This window comes from Astyanax mexicanus, chromosome 19, assembly GCF_023375975.1.
Source record: "Astyanax mexicanus isolate ESR-SI-001 chromosome 19, AstMex3_surface, whole genome shotgun sequence".
Taxonomy (NCBI): Eukaryota; Metazoa; Chordata; class Actinopteri; order Characiformes; family Acestrorhamphidae; genus Astyanax; species Astyanax mexicanus.
The window spans coordinates 18,501,425-18,525,876 of NC_064426.1; the positions used below are offsets into that span (position 1 = coordinate 18,501,425).

General features: G+C 40.4%; 1 protein-coding gene across 1 annotated transcript in view; it reads right to left on the reverse strand.

Annotated features, from left to right (window-relative positions):
• Window positions 1-24,452, reverse strand: part of syt3 (synaptotagmin III) — a 139,380-nt gene that overhangs the window by 76,334 nt on the left and 38,594 nt on the right. The window contains exons 2-3 of the mRNA XM_022674037.2: window positions 19,575-20,381; window positions 363-767 (exon numbers count right to left, since the gene is read on the reverse strand). Of these exons, the coding sequence (XP_022529758.1) occupies window positions 363-767; window positions 19,575-19,722 (553 nt within the window). The 5' untranslated portion in view covers window positions 19,723-20,381. The remainder of the gene's footprint in view (window positions 1-362; window positions 768-19,574; window positions 20,382-24,452) is intronic.

The following is a 24,452-nucleotide window of genomic DNA, read 5'->3' on the forward strand; positions in this document are numbered from 1 at the left end:
TTTCTTTAACTGGCCACTTTATTGGAAACACCTCCTCACTGGCCACTTTATTAGAAACACCAACAACATTGTGCTTCCACTCACTGGCCACTTTTTTAGAAACACCTACCTACCTCGAGCTTTCACTCACTGGCCACTTTATTAGAAACACCTACCTACCTCAAGCTTTCACTCACTGGCCACTTTATTAGAAACACCTACCTACCTCAAGCTTTCACTCACTGGCCACTTTATTAGAAACACCTACCTACCTCGAGCTTCCACTCACTGGCCACTTTATTATAATTTGGTCGGTGAACTTGCAAGGTTGGGGTTTCTGATAAAGTGGCCAGTATGTAGATGAGTTTGTACAGTCTACTGACCTGCATTGTTGGGGTATGAGTCCATGTCCAGGTAGGAGTGTTCCTGTGTCTCCTGAGGACCCCCCACCACTCCCCCGACCACCAGCCCCCCTCCACCCTCCACCCCCATCATGTCGGGGAAGTGGGGGTGGTGCTGGCCAGGCTGGGCGAGTGAGGGATACAAAGAGGAAGACGAGTGCGTGTCCTTCCTCTGCAGCAGTGGGGGCAGGAGTGATGAAGCTCCGCCCCCTCCAAGCCCGGTGAGACTCGCTCCTCCAGGAAGGAGCCCCGCCGTCAGACTCAAACCTCCACCTTCTTTGTCTCGCCATGGCAACCAGCACAGCTTCCAGGAGACGAAGAGAGAGACGGAGAGGAGGACGATTCCACAGAACGTCACGATAACGGAGAGGAGACTGACGGAGATCTCTGAGAGAGAGAGAGAGAGAGAGAGAGAGAGAGAGAGAGAGAGTACCGTTAATGATGTTTATTCAGTTCCACCAGCAGTTCACAAATTAGCTAGATAAACTAGATGTTGGATGGGAACTGGGAATACTGGCCTTCTTCCAAAGGAACACACAACAATCACAACCCACATTTGTTTATTTTATTATTTATTCGTTTGTTTGTATTTATTATCATTTCAAGGTGAGTAAATAAAATCGCGCTGCATGTAACAGATCATTTTCTCAGCTGGACTAAAATTGTGTTCATCCATCCAGAGAGAGAGAGACAGCAATAAAATAAAGAGACAAATACAAGCAGGAAAAACATGCATTCATGAATGAAGGAATAAATAGATAAGGGATGATTGTATGAATGAATGAAAGAGAAGAAAAATAAAGCTGGATTTAAGGATGATTAGCAGGAAGGGTATCTTTCCTTCAGTGGTATCTATGTGAAGAGAGGCAGGTGAGAGAGAATCACGGGGAGATAAAGAGAAACCAGCTCATGTAAGTGACAGGGTTAGATAGATAGTGCTGTCAGACTGATAGAAGTAAGAAACAAAGGAATGAATGAATAAGAGAATGCAATGCAACACAAACCACAGAATGATGTGAAAACAAGGAAAGGAAAGAAAGGAGTGAATGAATCAGCGAATGAATAAATTAATAAAAGAAAGGCAGCACAAATATGAGACAAAGGTGGATAAAAGGGAAACACCAACTCAATTTAGAGAAGAATGAATGAATGAATGAATGGCAATTCATTTTAGAGACAGGGCTGGAGAGACATCAGTCACATAAAAGCAACAAACAAGGGAATGAATGAATGAATGAATGAATAAATGAGGAAGGAGGGAGAGGAAGGGAGGAGGAAAGAAGGAGGAAGAAAAGGAAGTGAGGAGGAAAAGAAGAGTAAAAAGAATAGAAGAAAAAAAATACTGGACAAGAGGAGGAGCAGAGAAAGAAGTGAAGATGAAGGGAAAGAGAAGAGAAGAGAAGGAACCAGAGAAGGAAAATAAGGACGAAATGCTGGATGTAAGGAGGAAGGCAGGAGGAGAGGAGGGAGTGAGAAGGAAGATAATGAAGAAGAGGGGCTGGATATGTGGAGGAATGAAGGAGGACAGGAGGAAGGGTGTCTTTGCTTCAGTGGGAATTAAATGATCAGAGGCAGGTGATAAAAGATCAGAAAGAGAGAAAGAGAGAGAAAGCATTGTGAGTGCATTGTGAGAGGAAATTACAGAGAGGTACCAACACACACACACACACACACACACACACACACACACAGAACATAAGAAAGGAGTTTGAATAAATGACTGAATGAATGAATGAATGAAATAATGAATGATAAATTGTAGGGGTGTCACGATTCTCTAAATCCTCGATTCGATTTCATTTTCGATTTGAGGGTCACGATTCGATTCGATTCTCGATTTTCTTGGTTTTTTTTCTTGTTATTATTTTATGCCTCATAAAATTTAAATAATATATTTATTATTATTATTATTATTATTATTATTATTATTATAAATATTATAAATATTATTATTATTATTTATTAAGATATATATGGTAATGCCATCTAGTGACTTTTTTTGGTAGCAACAGTGTGCACTATTAAAACAAGCAGTTTATCAGAGCTGTGTGTGGATGGCTGGTGAAACTGCTCATTACATGAAGCTGCAGTTCTTCATCCAACCACTAGCAGCAGCAGCACAAGCCCCGCTCTCTTCACTCAGTCACTACTTCAGTACAGCCCAGCCACGGGCTACAGAGCTCAGCCAGTCCGTTTTTACTGTTTCTGTAAACAAATAAAGGTTTTAACCCCACTAACCGGATAATACAGCTCACTACAGTTCATCTTTCAGCCCAAGCAGCTAACAGCAGCAGGTTAGAACAGCCGACACGGAGGCACTGCTCGGATTACATTATAAACAGGTCAGTTAGCGCGCTGCTAACCTCAGGATGTTTATAACTACGGAGTTTAGTGGACACACCACGGCCGCCAGGTAAGTCTTTTAAAGGCTACTGAAGACTATTAAAGGCTATTAGAGTGTAACCCCTGGCTCCCAGGGGTTACAAGAGGTTATTGAAAGCATTATTGGGGGGCAGAAATCAGTACAGGCTGGTTAGATAAGTGATGTGGGTATTGTCTTATAAATATTTACACATAACTTATATCTCTCCTGAAAAGCTTTTATTTTAGTCAGAAACACGCTTGTGTTTACTTTATCTGAGAGAAAGATGTTTTTTTAATTCAATGGAAAGCAACAGGTGTAGTCAATTATAAGTTTAAGATTTTTAATCCACCTCACTGTGATCTATAGTCAGTGTTCTCAAGTCACACTGACACACGCATTTCAGCGAGTTCACACGCTCTCACCTGCGCGCACCCACCCCTCCGTTAGATACAGATACAAAACCTGCGCGCCCAACCCCCGCCCCCCCTCCCCCGTTGGACAGATAAAAACAGTGATCACACTCCCACCGACTGCGCTCATGCAGTGGCTATCTCTATTTAAATGAATAGGATGCGCTGTGTTGGTGCCGCGCCATTTGCGTAGCGCGCGCGGGAGGGATCGTCGATCCTCTTTTTGACTTCGATACTCGAGATCGTGACCTCATTTCGATTCGATTTCGATAAAATATCGAGATCGTGACACCCCTAATAAATTGATAAAACAAGACATCAGGCAACAGACAAAAGAACGAGATTTAAGACAAATGTAGTACAAAAGGAGAAGGTAGAGAAGTAAGAGGAGGATGAGAAGGAGGAAGAGAAGGAGGAGGAAGTGAAGGGGGGAAAAGGACTGGATGTGAGGTGGGGTAAAGAGGAGGGAGAGGAGGAGGAGGCAAGAGGAGTAGGAGGATGAGTAGGAGGAAGAGAAGGAGGAGGAAGCAGAGCGGGAAAGGGTCTGGATGTGAGGGGGATGAAGAGGAGGAAAAAAAGAGAAGTAGGAGGAAGTGATGAGAAAGAACAGAAGGAATAGGAACTGGATGTGAGGAGGCAAGAGGAGTAGGAGGATGAGTAGGAGGAAGAGGAGGAGGAAGCAGAGGGGAAAAGGGTCTGGATGTGAGGGGGATGAACACAGACACACAGAAGAAAGGAGTTTGAATAAATGACTGAATGAATGAACGAATGAATGAATGACAAATTGATAAAACAGGACATCAGGAAACAGACAAAAGAACGAGATATAAAACAAATGTAGTACGAACGGAAAAGGTAGAGAAGGAAGAGGAGGATGAGGAAGAGGGCTGGATGTGAGCAGGAAAGAGGAGTGGGAGGATGAGTAGGAGAAAGAGAAGGAGAAGAAAGCAAAGGGGGGAAAAGGACTGGATGTGAGGTGGATGAAGAGGAGGAGGAAGAGAAGGAGAAAAAAAGAGAAGTAGGAGGAAGGGATGAGAAAGAAGAGGAGGATACGGAAGAGGAACTGGATGTGAGGAGGCAAGATGAGTAGGAGGAAGAGAAGGAAGACGAAGAGGAGGGGGGGGGAAAGGGTTTGGATGTGAGAAGGGAAGAGGAGGAGGAGGATGAGGAGAAGGAAGAGAAGGAGGAGGAAGCAGAGGTGAAAAGGGGCTGGATGTGAGAGGGATGAAGAGGAGGAAAAAGAGAAGTAAGGAGGAAGAGAAGAATGAGGAGGAGGAGAAAAAGAGGCTGGGTGTGAGAGGGATGAAGAGGAGGAAAAAGAGAAGTAAGGAGGAAGAGAAGAATGAGGAGGAGGAGAAAAAGAGGCTGGGTGTGAGGCAGCAGAGAAGGAAGAGAATGAGGAGGGGAAGAGGAAGAGGAGGAAGGGTGTCTTTGCTTCAGTGGGAATGATATGAACAGAGGCAGGTGATAGAAGATCAGAGAGAAAGAGAGAGAGAGAGAGAGAGCATTGTGAGTGCATTGTGAGAGGAAATTACAGAGAGCTACCAACACACACACACACACTCACACACACACACACACCAAACACACACACACACACATTGTGCCCCCTGATATGAACACAGGCAGTGTCTGTGCGTTTCTCAAGAGGGAAAAAGCAACGACAAAGACGTCCTCCACCGAGCGATTAAAGCTTTCATCTGTGTCTGAGTGTGAGCTTTCAATCACTGAGATGTTAATGACTGCTCTGGAGGGGTGGGGGGTGGGTTGTGTGTGTGGGGGTGGGGGGCCGGCTTGGTTGGGGGTGTATGAATGAGTCATCGCTGAGAAAAAGGCGTCTCGGTGGCTCCTCGGTTTCAGCACCACGCTGGGGCGAACAGCTCCATTCTGAGCTCAGGGAGGGAAAAAAAAGTAGCTGTCAGTCAAACTAACAGCACACCTGTCTGTCCGTGTACTCGTCTGTCTGCCTACCTGTCCGTCTGTTAGTGCTCTACTCACCCTCACTTACCGACTACAGCTCTACCGTATCAATATAGACTCTCCCCAGCCGCCTATTCTGCTCGCCTCACTGATCCCGATTCAGTAAATCAGGATGTAAAAACTTGATTCACAAAATAATTCACAAGAATCAGAAAAACGGTTCTCCGCATGAGACACAACAATCTGATATATATAGTGACATGTTTCCATATCAAAACGCTGCCATTCAAAATCACACAACTTAACTTAGATAACTGTTCACTATACAGTGGTGTAAAAAGGTGTTTGACGAACCACCTGTTTAAGGTGGTGCCACAGCATTTTAATAGGATTCAGGTTAGGACTTTGATTAGGCCACTTAAAACTCCTCACTTTACTCTATTTTCCTTTAGCCATTCAGAGGTGGACTAGCTGGTGTGTTTTGGGTCATTGTCCTGCTGCAGAACCCATGACAGATTCTCCTTAAGGACTTTTTGGTAGACAGCAGAATTCATGGTTCCATTTATCACAGCAAGTCTTCCAGGTCCTGAAGCAGCAAAACAGATCAAGACCATCACACTACCACCACCATGTTTTACTGTAGGTATGATGTAGTTATGATTTTCCCAAAAGTCTTGGGAATCATCAAGATGTTTTCTAGTAAGACTTAGACAAGCTTTTTGACACTCTGCCATTTTTTTCCAGTCTCCTTCTTATGGTGGAGTTATGAATGCTGACCTTCACTGAGGCAAGTGAGGTCTGCAGGTCTTTAGATGTTGTTGTGGCGTCTTTTGTGACCTCTTGGATGAGTCGTCGCTGTGCTCTTAGAGTAATTTTGGTTGGCCGGCCATTCCTGGGAAGGTTCACCACTGTTTCACGTTTTTGCAATTTGTGGATAATGATTCAGGCCTGGGTGTGATTAGTGAAATTGAACTCAAGTGTGATAAACCACAGTGACGATATGTTTTAACTGGGGGGCAAACACTTTCATAGGATTGGATTTTTTTCCCCTTAATAATAAAAACCTTCACAGAATGCTGCCTTTAAAACGCTGCCCGCAGGATATCGTTGGTGGGCTACTTTAGTCCAGCAGTGAAACTGAAGTGTTTAAGAATTCCAGCAGCCCTGCTGTGTCTGATTTACTCAAACCAGCACAACACAAGAATGACACTAATAACTATATAATATATTCATATTTAAATATTTTGCAAAGAAGAATGGGCAAAAATCTCAGTCTCTAGATGAGCAAAGCTGGGAGAGACAAACCCCAAAAGAAATCTAAGTAATTTAAAAGGGTTCACATACTTTTTCTTGCAACTGTATGCGCATTCCATTACGTCTGAGCATTTTTCACCCCAAACAATAAATTGTATGGTTGTAAAATGGAATAAAATAAAATCTGCTTTAGTTTTCGGTACAAAAAATAAATTACAATATAAAAAGTAATTTATGGTCCTTTTAATAAAGTACCACCAAGGTCTGGAGCATGCTTGCTCCCAGGCGAACCCCCTTCCTCTTTACAGCACACACACACACACACACACAGACCCAACACCTCCTCACACCTCAGCACAAATAATTCATATCTTATGAAGCTGTCGGCCGTGCGAGGGGCAGCAGCTGGACCCAAGCAGCGCTCACTATTAGAGCAAACTGTTCCTGACCTTTGGGCAGTTTCCATACATTCCTGTACAAACTTTTCTCTCTCTCTCTCTCTCCCTTTGTCTCTCCTCTCTCACTCTCTCTCCTCTCTCACTCCCTCTCTTTCTCCTTTCTCTCTCTTTTTCTCTCTATTTTTCCTCCCTCTCTCCCTTCTCTCTCTTTCCTCCCTCACTCTCTCTCTCTCTTCTGTCAATCGCTCTCCTTTTCTCTCTCTCCTCTCTCACTCTCTCTCTCCTCTCTCACTCCCTCTCTCTTTCCTTTCTCTCTCTTTTTATTTCTATTTTTCCTCCCTTTCTCCCTTCTCTGTCTTTCCTCCCTCTCTCTCTCTCTCTTCTGTCACTCTCTCTCCTTTTCTTTCTCTCTCTCTCCTTTTCTCTCTTTCCTCCCTCACTCTCTCTTACCTTTTCTCTCTCTTTTCTCCCTCACATTTTATTTTTTTCCTCCCTCACTCTCTCTCTCTCTCTTCTGTGACTTTCTCACTCACATTCTCTCTCTTTCTCCTCAGTCTCCTCTCTCACTCTCTTTTCTTTCTCTCTCATTTTCTCTCCCCCTCTATCTCTCTCTATCTCCCCTCTCTGTTTCCCACTCTCTCTCCTCGTTTTGTCTCCTCTCTCTTTCCTTTTCTCTCTCTCTCTCTCAGGGAGGATGGGGGAGAGGCAGAGAGAGTAATGAAAGGTAAGTGATGCAGGAAAAACAAGACTGGCAGGAAAAGGAAGATAGAGCTGGAGGAAAGAAGAGAGAGAGAAGAAGGGATAAAGAGAAGGGGGAGGCAGGTGGGGAGAGAGAGATGCTATTTATTTTCTATATATATGTATATATATATATATATATATATATATATATATATATATATATATATATATATATATAATACTGTATCTATCTATCTATCTCTCTGTCTCCCTCTCTCTCTCTGTGGTGGTGAATTATTCATGGTGCTGTGTATGTCATTAATCAGCACTTGTTCAAACGATATGATCAGAGCAGTGGAGGGAGGAGGGGTGGATGGAGGGATATGGAGGAGAGAGGGGGGAGGAACTGATCTGTCACTGTGAGAAACCAGACGCTGACAGAGTGAAGGAGGGAGAGCAGGCGGAAAAGAGGAGAGGAGGAGGAGGGGAGAGGAAGAATGAGCTGGAGGGAGCTACAGAGAGGGGAAAAAGGGGAAAATGGGGGCAGGAAGCAGAAGAGAGGGAAGAAAAGAATAGAGAGAGGAAAAGAGAAGGAAAGAGAGAGAAACAGAAATGAGTGATATACAAAATAGAAAATGAAAGAGGGATTTAGCAAGAAGAGAGAGCATTGAATGAGAGAGAGTTAAATGGAAAAGGAAAGAGAAATAATGAGAGAGAATAGAGGAAGAGACTAAAGAAGAAGTGAGAGAGGAAAGGAGAAAGAGAGAATAGAGAGAGAAGGAAAGAGAGAGGACGATGAAGAGAGAAGAGGGGAAAAGGATGGAGAGAGAGGGGAAAAAAGTGATGAATGGAGGTTTAATAGATAGAGGAACGTGGAAAGAGAGGGAAAGAAACAGAACAGAAGGAAGAAGAGAAATAGATGGAGAGAAAAAAGGATCAAGACTATAGAGCAAGAAAGAGAAGGTAAAAAGAGAGAACAGAGAAAGAGAATATGGGGATGTAGAGCAATAGAGTGAACAGAAGAAGACGAAGAAGAAAAGAGAGAGAAGGAGTAAGGTAAAAGGGGATGAAGAGAAAAGGGGGAAAATAGAGAAAAAAATGATGGAGAGAAGTAAAGGAGAGCAAAACAAAAAATAGTGTTATATAAAATAGAGAACAAAAATGTGAGTTAGGAGGAGGAGAGAGCAATAAACAGAGTGCTGCAAAGAAAAGGGAGGGACAATGAGAGGAAAGAGAAGAAGAAAAAGGGAATAGAGGAAGAAAGAGAGAATACAGAAAGAGAGAGAGGAAGTGCAAGAGAGCAGAAAAGAGGGAGTGAGAGAGAAAATAGAGGAAGAATGATTGTGTGAAAGGACAGATGAGATAAGAGGGAGAAATAGGATGAGAGGCAGAATGAAAGAATAGAGAGAGGGAGTGGTAAGAAAGGAGAGGAAGGAGTGATGAATTGATTTTTATTAGGTAGAGAAAAGTGAAAAGAGAAGAAGAGAGGAGTAGAGAAAGAAATTAAAGAGGGAAATTAAAGAGGGAAAAGAAAGACAGAGATAGAGAGAGAAAAGACAGGAGAAAAAAAGAGAAAGGAAGAGACAGATAGAGAGAGAAAAGAGGCAAGAGAGCAGATAAAAAACTATAGGACAGGTCAGAGAAAATAGAGAGAGAAACAGAGAACAGAAGGACGAAGAGAAATGAACAGAGAGAGAAAGAGAGAATACAGGGAGATAGGGTGGTAGATTGAACAGAGAAAAAGAAAGAAAAAATGAAAAGAATGGGAGAAAATGGACAGAGAACAGAAAGAGATAGTAAGAGAAAAGTAAGTAAGTAAGTAAGTAAGTAAGTAAGTAAACAGAAAGTAAGAGGCATAAAAGAGGGAGAGAAAAGAAGGGCAAGAGAGTAAAGATAGAATCTATAGAGCAGGAAAGAAAAGGTAGAGAGAGAGAACAGAGAAAATATGGGAATCTACAGAATGTAGAGAATATATGAACAGTGGAAAAGAGAGAAAGAAAGAGAGAGGTAGAAGGGACAGAGAGAAAGTGTAGCGGGAGGGACTCTGGAAAAAGAGAAAAATTAGAGAGAAGGAGGATGAAGAGAGTAGAGATGTAGATCAGAAGAGAGAGAGAGAGAATACATGGGAAAGGAAAGTAAGAAAGAGTAAAGAGAAGGAGTACTAAACAGGAGGAGGGAGAGAGAGGGGCAAGGAGTGATGAATGGAGGTTTAATTGATAGAGAAAAGTTAATAAAAAGGGATAGAGCAGGAAGAGAAAGAAAAAGGGAGAGGAAATAAAGATGGAGAAAGACAGAGAACAGAAGGAGGAAGAGAAAGAAAGAGACATAATAGAGAGAAGTAGAGCAAGAGAGCAGAGATATATATATTATAGAGCAGAAAAGAGAAATATAGAGAAAGAACAGAGAGAGAAAGTGATAGAGACAGAGAATATGGGGAGGTAGATCAGCAGAGTGAACAGAGGAAGAGGAAGAAGGAAAGAGAGAGGAAGTGAGTAATGTAAGAAAGAGGGGGGTTAAAGGGAGAGAGAGAGAGTAAGTGTAGAGGGAGGGAGTGAGCTATAGGAGGAAGGAGGGAGAGAGAGAGAGAGAGAGAGCTAACAGATTGGGGTACATGTAGAATCAGACACATTGGCTGACTGGTCAAGATAACGCATTTACTGCAGCGGGAGAACGAGAGGGAGAGAGAGAGACAGAACGAGAGAGGGGTTAATAAAGCCGGCCTGCAGGACAGAAAGAAAGTGGCAGGAGAAAACAAGCAGACAGTGATGGAGAGGGAAATAAACATAGCAGGTGTGTGTGTGTGTGTGTGTGTGTGTGTGAGAGAGAGAGAGAGAGAGAGAGAGAGAGAGAGAGAATGTACACAGTCTAAGATCTGTACAGACTCGCATATAAATGATACAACTTGATTCTGTTAAACATTAATCCTAAACCCATTTTGTGCTGTTCACACCTACAATTAACATGAGTCCTAGGCAATCCAGCTCACACTGGTGTAAAGTGGCCTAGCTGGAATTCAGATGGGCTATATTTAAATCAGACAAAGATAGAATGAGTAAATATAAAAAAGCAGCTTTTAAACGATAATTTAATTTATTAAATGAAAAAAAAATTCAAACCAACCCGGCCCTGTGTGAAAAGGTTTTTTCCGCTAATCCTAATAACTTGCTTGTGAAAAAAATGCAATCAAGGGTTTGCGATAACTGGCAACGAGTCTTTCACATCTCTGTGGAGGAATTTTGGTTCACTCTTCTAATTTAGTCACATTGGAGGGTTTTCGAGCATAGTTGGTCTGGTCAAGATCATCCACAGCATCTCAATCAGACTTGGACTAGACCACTCCAGAACCTTCATTTTGTTTGTGTTTTTTTTTTAGCCATTCAGAGGTGGACCTGCTGTTGTGCTTCAAGTCATTGTCCTGTTGCAGAACCCAAGTACACCTAAGCTTAAGGTCACAAACTGACGGACAGACACTCTACTTTAGGATTTTCTGGTAGAGAGTAGAGCTTCCCTCCTTCTGATTGCTCATTTCCCACGTCTGTTTGTACCTGTATAAATAGTCCTCTGTTCCCTTTGTTCCAGGGGTGTTCAAACATTTGCAGCCCGTTTCCTTATTATGAAATGGCCCGCGAGGTATTTTAGAAATAAAATGAAAGTTGGCAAACTATTAAACAGTTCAGTTTGAACGCTGTGTTAGGTGTGGCTAGCACATAAACCCAATCTGAAACGCTCCTTACCTTCCTTCACTATGCCTACATTTAGAGTTGCCACGTTTGCATTTTTTCCGCCAAATTAGGCTTGTTTGAAATCCAGTTGCGGATGAAAATTCAGGGGTGGTGGGATGCGTTTTTCTGGGCTACTTTAAAAAATTATCAAGGCCACCAAAAAACAAAAAAGTCACAAAAAAACAAACAAAAAAAAAAAATCACAATGTAACCAAAAATTAACAAAAAAGATAAAAAAAAAGTTAAAAGAGGAGAGAAGAGAGTTCAGTAGGGGCAAAAACAGAAAAGAATTAGAAGTAAAAGTATGTTTTTTTGGCTAATTAAGTTACTATTAAATATTTTTGACTGGGATATAAAACTGTTATAAAAATAACTAATAAACACTAATGTTACAATATTATTAATGACTTCAAGATAAATAGCAATACTGATAATAAACCCATTTATTAACAAAATACTAAGTTGTACACTCATAGCTGTTTTGCCATTTGCTTCAAATGTGTGACAGATGTATATTTTGGGCTGGTTTAAGTTTCTGAAGGGCGAGTATTATCTAGTTTTCTGGCTCTGTTACGATGCGCTTTCCTTGCTTTCTTGCCTTCTTTTTATCAACCCATTTCTGCTCTTTGTTTACTCTCTTGCCTAGCTTTCTAGTTTTGCTGTTGATCTTCAGTTACTGACCTTACTTCCTCTTTTGACTACTACTTGCCTTATCCCCGTTTATCCTGCACGTCTTACCGTGTACCGACTCTGGTTTTGGCTCTTTATGTTCTGGTATATTGCTAATTATTGCTGCCCTTTTGTTTACTTGCTGTATTGTGTACACCAATCCCTTTGTGATCTGTTTTTACAATAAACCTGTGTTTTCTCATCAGCACTTGTCTCACCGTGTCCTGGCCCAGCTGAAATCATATGTGGTGCATTTTTCAGGCAAAAACACTTGTATTGCTGAGATAAATGAATTAGATAAGTGTAATTTGCTTAGGTGCCTAAAACCATTGGACAGTACTGTATGAGAACAGTCTGGATTGCTAATAAAAATAATAATGAAAAAAAACACCTAAGGGTATTTTTACAGCTGGTTTTACAGGTTGTAAAAATGATAGACATTTGGGTGCATTTGGATGGGAATAAAATCCCAGAGAAATTCTGGTATTAATTTTTTTTTCTCCTCCTCCCCAGCAAAACATATTCCTTCCAAATCGGACTTCATATTACTGTATGTGTTAGAGCTTTTTATTTAAAGCTTTTTTTTTCCTGTTAGCTCTTTTAACTTCTGCCTGAGTTGTTATTTCAGCGAAGACCCAAATGACGCCCGTGTTTTATTTATGCGCAGAGCTGTTTCTGGGCTTCTCAGCTTTGTCCCACTCACCAACGTCCCGCAGACTTTCCCTCAGCGTGACTCACTCATCCAAACAGATCCCCCTTCAGATCCCCCCTCATCCAATTATAGCATCTCCCTGAGCCCCTGTGATCTGCTCAGTGCTTTCAGACCCATATTAAAGCGACGGTTTGGCAAGAAGAACAAATTTACCCAACGTTTCCCAGTTTGTAAATGTAGCCAGGACATGTTCGGTGTCTGAACTTGGCTTCTTTTGTTTTGCAGTGGAGCTACAGGGGTTGAACAATGAAACTGAAACACCTGGTTTTAGACCATAGTAATTTTTTGTCCCAACGGACAGTTCTGGTGGAGAGTTGAGGTGCACATTGAATTCTGCCATCCGTTAGCACCCGAACCTGCCTTTCAGACAGCTTCCTCCTGCATCCACAGTTAATCCTGTTGGATGTGGTTCGTCCTTCTTGGTGGTATGATGACATTACCCTGGATACCGTGGCTCTTGATACATCACAAAGACTTGCTGTCTTGGTCACAGATGCGCCAGCAAGACGTGCACCAGCAATTTGTCCTCTTTTGAACTCTGGTATGTCACCCATAATGTTGTGTGCATTGCAATATTTTGAGCAAAAATGTGTTCTTACCCTGCTAATTGAACCTTCACACTCTGCTCTTACTGGTGCAATGTGCAATTAATGAAGATTGGCCACCAGGCTGCTCCAATTTAGCCATGAAACCTCCCACACTAAAATGACAGGTGTTTCAGTTTCATTGTCCAACCCCTGTATGAGGGTAATGTACCCTAATGCCTACCTTACATAGATTTTCTAGCGATTTCTCTGTCGCAGAGAAATTTCCAGAGTCGGGATAAAATCACAAGAGTCTGGCTGGAGTCGAGTTGCAGTCGAGTCGCGGATTGAATTTTTTTTGTCAGTTGGGTTCGCGTCTGGGCACTCCGATAAAATCAACCGTTTTTAATATTATTGCAAGTCTTAAAACTCGGCTTGCGCAAATAGTGACAAGAACAATGTCAACAACCAATAGGAGAGCTACGGGAAGAGGCAAGAATATATTTCACCTGACTGTTTAGAAACTGTTTAAAAAAAGAACTCAGTTAATTTTTTTGCAGTCAATAGATCTTATATGGTTCTTATTTAATATGTACAGTATTTAAAATGCACAGGTGGCACTTTAAATTCATTATATTTAAGGTAATAACAGTTCGTGATCCCCAGTCTTTGTAAAATCGGACAGCTTAACATGAATTGCAGCTCTCAGCTGGGAGGTCTTGGTATGTGCAATATAGAATGAGAAAAAAAGCACAACTTATCTACAACCTTTCTGAGTTCAGCCATGTCTCCCCTCTCCTGTGTTCTCTTCACTTGCTTCCTGTAGCTTCCTGACACATTCCTAGAAAAACAAATGTGGACCAGCCACTTCCTACTTAATGGTAATGGCTCAAAACCTGACCAATACCATGAGCCCTGCAAGTTTTAATTCGAGCTCATCTCGATCCACAATCCATTAAGAAACAAGGAAGATAAATATCTACGGGCTATTGTATCTATTGTACACCCTGCACAATGCATGTTGCAATGCTCGCTGCTATCTTATCTCCTGTCAACTTCTATTTTGCACCCATATGTAAAAATAGTGTTTGAGTTTAGGCCCCAGGGCAGAAAATAAAAATAAATACTAAAATAATAAAGAACATTTTAAGTTTAAGTTGAATTCAGCTAAATTAAGTACAGTTTTAAAATACTTTCATGATGGATGTGATTTTATTTAGATTAATTAACCACAGTTTATGTAATTAATGCCTGATAATGCCTGACAGCATTGTTAAAAACCTAAAAAATCCTAAATATAATTTAAAAAACAAAACAAAAAAACTGAATTTGTAAAAAAAACAAAAAACATTTTACATAACATAATAATATATTTTATTTAAAATAATGTACAGACTTCATACGCACATCGTGTTAAACAGGAGAGCATAATTCTTATATCATCAATCTGTGATTAATTCATTTCTGAAACAGTTAGCACCCAAGCTAACACGTTCCAATCCTTACTGCTAAGTATAGCTGTTAGCTTCCATTGATCCGCTAGCTGCATTCCGCTGCTTTGAGGTCAATAACTGAAGACTCGAGTGACCTATAACCATAATCCAATCATAGCATATATATTGTATCGAACCACAGAACATACTAATCTAACCAGCACAAAACCATCCATCTAACATCTAACATTCATCAAACATCAATCATTAAATTCAGCTCGGAAAACAGTAAGCATCACCAATTACCCGTTTGGCATCAGCAGGTAACTGATACTGCTACTCCTTTATTATTTTTGGGTTCATATTAGGCCCCAGGGCGGAAAATATAAATAAATAGTAAAATAATAAAATAATTTTATTTGAACTATTTTATTTATACTATATTTGTACTAGATATATTTGCATATCTTTTTCAAGTGTTTGAAGTGTTTAAGCACTTTAACTCTAATTTAAATTAAGTTGAATTAAGTATAGTTTTAAAATACTTCCATGATATGATAGATGTGATTTTATTTAGATTAATTAATCACAGTGCATGTAATTAATGCCTGACAATGCCTGACAGCATTATTAAACACCTAAAAAATCCAAAATGTAATAAAAAAAAATATAAAAATAAAACAGAATTTGTAAAAAAAAAATAATAATAATAAAAAAAAAAACAGATTTGGTGTTCGAGCATGAGAAGCCAGAACAGCTAAGTTGGACACCCCTAGCAGTGATATGGGGACACTAACAGCTCAGAGATACGAGACATGCAGATGTGCAGGACATCCTGCATCCATGTGTGTCACCTCTCGGGCCAAGAGCTTCCAATTGGTGTTTTTCACCAGACTGCAACACTTCATCTTCATCTGCCTGATCACCAGATTTATCACTGGATCAAGCATTTATTGGATGCCAGTTTCAGCAGCCTACAAGTATGCAGGATCTACAGGCCCAGCTGCAAAATCGACACGCTTTCATATCTAATCTTGTTTACAGGCTAGAGATGGCCCAATCCCTTACCTATGTCTTTAATACATTCACACATTCCAACAACTCCTCTTTCTTCTTGCTGCGTTATTTTATTTGTCACTGTGTGTAGCAATAACAATAAAAATTGATTTTTTTTATCCATAAAAAAAGGATGTTAATTGGTGGGTGTTGGCTTCCTTTATTTGTTTTTATTTGCTGCTTCAACCTTTGCTTCTATGCTACTCTTTTCTGAGCTTTACATTTCAAATCAGAGTGAAGCAACTGAAGCAGAAGCTGGTTGATTAAGACGCTCAGTGAAATGGCAGGGCTTTTTTCTGTCCTCATTACGGCGTGTTTGACGTCGCCAGTGCCCCGCAGCAAACAGAGGACATATGGGCCAGTACTGTGCATATGAAGAGTCTCCACCTGCTTTCCCCCAGTTTCTGTCTAATTAACACAGCCCTTCCCACTCAGACACACACAGATAACTGCGCTCAGGGCCAAACATGTACATACACTACTGTATAGCTGCGTTCCAGAGTTAAAACTATAATATTAAACTATAATATTAAATATTATATTTAATATTTTATTTATTGCATTATTTCAATGCTTATTTGTTTTAATGCTTTAATTGTATTTTATTTTAATTGTTCATTTATTTAAATGCTTCTTTTACCTGTAAATAAGAATAGATTTATTTATTATCTTTTACTACAGCACTACTACAGTCCGTTACTACAGTATATCTGTTGTAATGAGAGATATAGATGAGTTAATTTAAGTGATATATATATATATATATATATATATATATATATATATATATATATATATATATATATATTTGTGATATTGCTTCAGGTCATTTTTTTAGCATCAGTCTCCTGCCTCTCAGCCCAGCAGGTCGGTTTCTTATTGAGGGCTTCCTGTCAGCCGCCCGGCGGACGTTTCTTCATGCCGTTTAGGTGTAAAATGTCATCAGTCTGTTATTGTGGTCGGGCCGCTTTCTCTCCACTGAAGCGTTTCTTTCCTAGTTACCGAAGCTTGTACGCCGGGCTCTGTGCTCAGTTGCCCGTGACTGTCGCTGGTTTGATAGAATTATTTTCGGCACGGCCGCCTGTTTCTGGCCTTTTCTTTTGTTTTAGAACTCGCACAAACCGCTGCTCTCTCGCCACAGCAACTGTGTAGTACATACCAGTATTACACCCAAATCTGATCTGCAGATTCAGCTACTGAGGAACAGAGAGACCCCCATCAATGATGTCTGTAATAAACACTGCCCTAAATATATGTATCACTCCTACTTAATCTTAAAGAATGGAACCCTCTGCTTTTACCTATCTGTTAAATACAAAAAAAAGGTGGGTTTAATATCTTTGTTTTTAAGTTCACATTATTCATCAGCCATGAAATAAAAACCACCCACCTAAAATTGTGTAATCAATTGTTATAAATTGCTGTTTTTAAAAGAGTATCATAGTGTATTTTATACTATTGGTAAAATACTGTTTAACAATGATACAGTATTTTCTGTCAATTCATTATTCAAAAATTCTGTGTTTTCCCATAATTTTAAAATATAGATGATATGGAATTATTTAGAAAAATAAATAAGTGTTGAAAAAAAGCAGAATAATTTTTATATATTGTAGATTCTTCAAAAGTCTTTCAGTTAACAGCTGTGCTGAACTTGTCAATAGTTAATTACTTGAATTTCGTGTCTCTTAATATGTTTGAGAGCAGAGAAGTTGTAAAGGTGTGAAGAGGTAGAGTTACAGGCTCTCATCAGGACCACCCCAGGAAAGAAATACCAAGCGCACTATTTTAGCGATTTATAGGATCGCACAGCTTGATTTAGGGCATGTTGGTGATTCTTTGGTATCGTGAGGGTGCAAAAATTATGCCTTAGGCATGAACTAATTCTCTTAATTAATCGTGGGTGTTTTGTGTGTAACGTGAAATTAACCAATCTCTGTGCCAGATGTCATTCCCTTTAAGAGCCAGATGCGCTCTGACTTTGGCACGTTCAAATCTTAACAGTTTGGCATTTTGTGTGTCCCAGCAGGGGATTCTGACCTGCTCGTAGTTCATCTCAGCAGCTAGCTTGCTAGCTAGCTAACTGTCCTGTACAGAACAGAAAAAAAAGCTAATAAAGGCTAATTTGAGATGCTCATCACAGAAAAAGTTCAAAATGGACAACAGTAATTAATTGCTGCATCAAATGCCCCCTTTCTGAAGACATAATATGCCCTAAAGTTAGCTAGTTAATCAGCAGCTATGTTGCTGAACTGCTATAGCTATATTTGTATCAGGTGCTTGCAGTGTTGCCTAAATTTTTAGGGGGAGGATACACTCAAAAACAATTGGTTGGGTACAAATTAGAAATAGGATTGGGCCTTAATTACAACAGAAGTGTCTAATGAAATGGATTAGCATCAATCAGAGCCTTGGATGCACATTACCCAGTTGCCAGTTCACTGGTTGTCCTTTCTTGGAGCACTTTTGGTAGGTACTGACCACTGCATACCCGAAAAAAACAAGACCTGCCTGACTGATGTCTTAAAGATGTTCTGACCCTCCAGTTGTCTAGCCACAGCCATCTGGTTCCTGTCAAAGTGTCTCAGATTCTTCACTTGCTGATTCACTTGCTGCCTAATCTATCCACCTCTTGAAAGGTGCCACTGAAACCAGATAATCACTGCACTTCGCTTCACCTGTCAGTGGTTCCTATAAACTGTCAGAAACTCTTATAAACAGACACATCAGTCCACTGAAGCTGCTACTGCTGCTCTTAAGAAACCGACCCTTCCACCCCTTGGAATGGGGAAAAGCAGAAAATGCTTAAAAATTAAAGGATAAGTGCCGTTATCAGCAGGTAATGCACTGTAACCGAAGCTCTCCATGTATTACTGCGCCACATACAGGTAACCTAGTAATGATGCAGCGCTTACAATCCAAACAGCACAGCTACAAACAGAGCAGTAGTATAACTATTTTAACTCGAAGAGTGTTTATAACTAAACAGATTGTATTTTCTCGTCCTCTTTAACTCAAAATCTTTCGAAAAACAGCGATAATGGAACTGTGGTATAATTGCAATAATACACTCGAGGTTCATGCTATAAGGTGTAGTATTGGCACTGCTGTGCTGATCTACGCCATTACACGTTATAGCACGGACCTCGAGTGCATTATTGCTTAGATCTAACTCAAATTTGTATTGTTACAAATCTTGTTTAACAGTGATTATGTGTGCAGTGGTCTCTAAAAATCTTGAAAGGTGGTATCTCCAAATAAGGGCGTTATTTCAAATTTGCATTGTGTCAAATGTTTGTTCTGTGTCTATTACACATACAAAATACAGCTCTCGAAAAAGAGATCACTTAAAAATTATTTTGAGTTTCTTTGATTTTTCCAAATTGAAAACCTCCGGAATATTAACTGCTTAGATTTTTTTTACCAGGAGTGGCATAAAGTTATCCAAAAGCAGTGTGTAAGACTGGTGGAGGAGAACATGATACATGATACAAGATGCATGAAAACTGTGATTAAAAAAACAGGGTTATTCCACCAAATATTGATTTCTGAACTCTTAAAACTTTATGAATATGAACTTTTTTTTCATTATTTTTTTCTTTGTATTATTTGAGGTCTGAAAGCTCTGCATCTTTTTTGTTATTTCAGCCATTTCTCATTTTCTGCAAATAAATGCTCTAATTGATAACATTTGTTTTGGGAATTTGGGCGAGATGTTGTCTGTAGTTTATAGAATAAAACAACAAAGTTCATTTTGCTCAAACATAAATTATAAATAGCAAAATCAGAGAAACTGATTCAATGATTTCATGTGCATTTAAAATGGCCACAGGTTGGGAAAACTGTGGGAGCTTACTGAATGATGATGTCATGTTCTGAAAACGTGAAAAAAATTAAAATCCACCACAGGTGCATGATTACTTGTTAGAGTTTGGCTGAAAGGTAAAACACCCCAGTTTGCGGGATGCATTTTTGACACATTTAAAATAAATAGTGCAGGACAATAAAAACAATTTGAAGTGTGTTAGCTGAACTGCACAGCGCTGTTACCTGAGTCTATCTGGCTGTTGCGCCCCCTCATCATGTAGCTGAACTCCTGGCAGCTGGCGCTCTGGCTGTATCCTCCGGAGCGGAAGCACAGCTCCTCCACCAGCACCAGCGCCTTCTTGCACATGTCTTCATCCCAGTCCCCCGACATCCTCCAATCCGCATCGCACTCCAAAACCCCCCAAAATCTTGCACGGTGGAGAGGGTGGGCCTTTTTTTTTCTCTCTTTCCCGATTCAGTTCCCTCAGGGACCCAATCAGAGGAGATGCCTCGTTTATAGATTTCTGAGGAACCAATGGGGGCCAACGGGGAGTTGAGGGGTCTCTCTCTCTCTTGTGGTCTTTTGGACCACTTATTTAATTAGAGCTTTTAATGGCTTCTACGTCTAAAGATTTGCGAGCCATATCCGTCCTCCTGGGCGAAGCGATCTGGATCTAGAAGAAAGGGAGTTCAGCTGTGATTGCAGACACTTGTTTTCTTTCACATGCTTTTCTTTTTTATTGGCTGGTTTTCTTTTTCATAAAAGACGTTCTGGAGGCCCCACAGTTCTTGTCATGGTGAGACGGTCAAAGAAGCCAACTCAGAAAAGATGACACATGAGTGTTTTTTTTTTTTTTTTAAAGCGTCTGTTTGTCTTTTTTTAAAGGTTTGGTCCTTAAAACAAAGTCAGAGCAGTCGGAGAGTTGAATTGTGGGTTATGTAGTTCCTGCGGGACGCCGTGGGCTGCAGCGGCTCTTCTGGGTTTTTTCCATTCAGTCTTTAATGTGGTTTGTGATTCACCCTCAGATTGGAAGGGATGTTTGACATTGCCTGAAAGAGAGAAAGAGATAGAGACAAAGAGAAAGAGAGAGAGAGACGACACATAAGGTTATGCCGGCACAGAAGTATAACAAGGCACAAATAATAAGCATGTAGGCGTGTCGAGCGCTCGTCTGTGATCTTTCTGTCCCCGATAGTTGGCGACAGCGACGGGGAGCGAAGCCGATGTTGTCGTTAGCTGCCGGAGCTGCCGAGAGGTGGTGTGTATAATTTGTCTGGGTGTCAGCGCAGGGACTCCAGCTGGATCTAAAACATCTCTTTAGCATTCCCTCTTTGTTCTGAGCTCATTCTGTCTGAAAAAAACAGGTCAACGCCCCACCTACCTCTCTCTCCGTTCTTCTCCTGCACTTTGTGTCTCCTCTCCCTCCTTCATTCACTCACTCCCTCTCTCTCTTTCCCTCCCCAGCCCTCGCTCTCGCCTCCTTTTGCTGCTTCTCCATGTCGCTTTAGAACGAACGTAGGGCTTAAAGGAATACTGTTGTTTCCCTGCACTTCTGCTTGGACGTATGCTTGGATAATGTGGATCGTACCTCTAGCTCTCACTCACTGATTCACTCATTTGCTCACATTTAGCAGGTGAAAGATTCTCCACAAGGGGGTGCTGTTAGTATTCAGAATGATCCCTGACATGTTACTCTTTTTTTTATTTTATTTAAAGAACTGATAAAGCTTAGACTTAGACTTGAATCATTGTTAGGCTTGAATTATTGCGTTATCTACACTAGTTTAAGTTTTTTAATAGAACCATGTTTAACAGGTTTTCCTCTTGGAGAATCCCTCAGTCTAAGCTGATCACTGAGGGTTGATGGTGCATTGCGTTTGCTAAAGATTCATTAAGGGCTCCATTTCTTAGCAGTGTGAGAAATGTTTTCAGCAACAGACATTCAACATTCAGAATTCAAGCTATGCAGTAAACTGCAAGAAGAAAACAATATAAAAATATAAAAAAATATATATTCTGCAGCCCCTACACTGCAAAAAAAAAAAAAAACAAGCAATAACAAAAAAATATTTGTAAGATTTCTTAAAAAAAGCAATGGCAAAGTTTGAAAATGATTGAAGTAAGGGTTAAATAAAGCTATTTTCTTGGCTTAAAGTTGGATTCAAGAATCAGAACAATTTGATTGATGCTTATTTTGAGATCAAATGACTTAAAATAAGGTGAAATACCTAAAAAATACTGCTTGTTGTGCAGGGGCGGGGCAGATTACGGAGATTACGAAGTCAGAGTCAAACTTGGTGGCATAAATAATTGTGTTAAAAAAAAAAATCGAAAAATTCAAAACACCCTAAAAAACTAAAACAAACAAAAAAAAAAACATAGAATAACAGTTTCGGCTAACTGCTACTCTTATGCTAACATTTAACAACGCGGCAAAAAAAAATGTAATTTACGTAAAAATTTAGTTATTTTGAGAAGTGACTGCCTATTTAAAAAGCGACACAAGTTGTTAATTTGTAACATTTTAGGACAGCCAATCACTACTTTCCTTACTGAGGAGTTGGCAACACTAGTCATGATGTGACTCAGAATGCCAGCAGATGATCTTCAGTTCAGCAGATAATGAGTCCCACTTTTGTTTTTTATTTGAAGAGATCCAATAACTCTGTATGTGGAGGCACCATGATCAGCACTAAGGTTAAAGCTCACCTTCCGTCGTTTTTTCTTTCATTTTAAAATGTCTAGTTGTGGTCTCTAGTATGAATGAATGACATGTGAGCCGTTTTTGTAAAAAAAAAGTGCTCAGGTGTCTCTGTATAGCTCTTTTTTAATGGACTGTTTTAGGGGTGTGTCCAAAATGACCGGATTCCAGCTTTGCTCATGAATATTCATACATGCAAACAGCATGCAAATATCTCTCCTCTGATTGGCTAGGAGCACTGCGACGCCCCTCCACCGCTCTGCCGCTCACTGCCTCCCACCTCCTAACTGATGAGCGGTGATGTTGCGTCGCTTCAGCTCCGCCTCTGGGAGTTTCTCGAGCCAAGGTGGGCTGGTCTGTGAGTTTCTGCCTATGTAGGCAGAAAGATAATTCAAAATTCACCCGTTTTTCGGAGGGGGGGAGGGGGGATTTCTTTGCTTAGCTCCTGCAGACAATGGGGGCTGCAAAACAGTTTAATGTGCAGGTGTACACATTCAACTCGGAGAGACCTACTGTATTCCACAAAAAACAAGAAAAATTGGATTTTCGCGGAAGGTGAGCTTTAAAATATATATTTTTTTCCTTTTCTGTACATATACTCTGGTGCATTATTTTACCTGAACAATGATGTCCATGTACTGGTGTGGACAGTGATGGTATAGTTACTTTGAAAAACTTTGAAAAATTACTGATTACTCCTTTAAAAATGTAACTTAGTTAATTTATGGATTACTTGATTTTAAAAGTTACTAAGTTACTTTACAAGTTATTTTATTAGTTACTTTCAGCAGCTGCAGACACCACCTCCCGCCGCCTTAACATAAACATTATAACCAGTTTTGCCAATACTCCCTTTATTGGAAAATGCATTTTTAACAGCAACAATTTATCTCTAGACATTTAAAGTTAAACTATTTACTGAAAAAAGTCCATTTCTCTTAAATTAACTCAACATAAAGATTTTTTTATAAAAAATAAAATATGGTCTTTCTTGATTTCCCTTAACATAAATACTTGTTTTTATAAAAAAATATAAAATAAAGAAAGTCTTTCTTGACCTGATATATTTAAAACTGTATATCTGAACACTGAACCTGTTGTTCTCTGCAGGGCAGCAAAGAGTGGTTTTATAAAACAAAACCGTGTATATGGTCTAGGCCAGGGATCACATATATGTGGACTGCGGTCCGGGTCCGGACCCAGACGTTGTCCAATCCGGACCCAACCCGATAAACTACTGAACAGGATTTAATTCTGACAGTGTTCATTTAAAGCGTCGGAACTTTTCTAGTCTTTACGGTATACGCGCTCTGCTGCACAGTAAACTCGCAGACCAATCACGCGTGGTGTAAAATCTTCAAACGCTCTCCTCTGCCAATCAGATCTGTGCAGACCGCTTCCCTGGCTAGTGAATTGGGACGCGGCCGGGGAAAAAACGCCTTTAAAAAGAGATAGGGAGCCCGAGAACTGGCGGAAAAATGAGAACGGTTGGAAACTAAAGACACGCCGAGCGCGAGAGAGAGAGAGACAGGGGAGTGCGGTTAGTAAACCAATGGTTGTACCTCATTAACAGAAGAGAGACGCGTGTGATTGGGGGAGCGGTGGGTGTGTGTGAGTGAGGTGGAGAGAGAGAGAGTAACACACAGTGACTTGGATAAGTAACTTTAATCTGATTACTGGATTGGAAATAGTAACGTGTTAGATTACTCATTACTGAAAAAAAGGTCAGATTAGAGTAACGCGTTACTAAGTAACGCCTTACTGACAGCACTGGCTGTGGAGTGCGTGGGATTGTATTATCGCAGGACGCCATTAGGAACCTCTACTACTCTATAGAGTCTACAAATCAAGACGTCTGGCATACAGCGTTGTGTTATAGTTGTGTACATACAGTACATGCATTACACACTGCGTCTGTGCTTAAGTGTAGCTTAATAAATACAGTATACAGACCAGGAGTTGCCTATGAATCATGCTCTAAATCATTTATCATTCCTTCATTCTGGGTGCAACAGTTTTTTACTATTTTTTTGTAACCATTTTCTTGATATTGATGAGTGTGTTTCATAGTGTGATGTTAAAGGCTTTAGACAAACCAATTAGATTCCTTTACACTGATCTGTATTCTGCTGGGGATCTGAGAGTGGTGGTAGCACCGTGGGATGATTATTGTAGGCTAACAATGTATTGTGTTAATGGAGGTGTGCTGTGAATGCAGAGTACCAGGAATTATATAGAGAGCTGGAGGAGAAGAGAGTAAATACTGTACAGCAGTTTGAGGGGAATTTATAACGAACTGAGGCAAGCCTCACTCAGGCCCTGTTCCTGTTCCTCTCCAGCCAATAGGATCGCCTCATCCTGAGGTGTGTCTCCTCATTCGTCACACTGAGGCTGTTGCTTCATGATTGGTAGTTGAGCG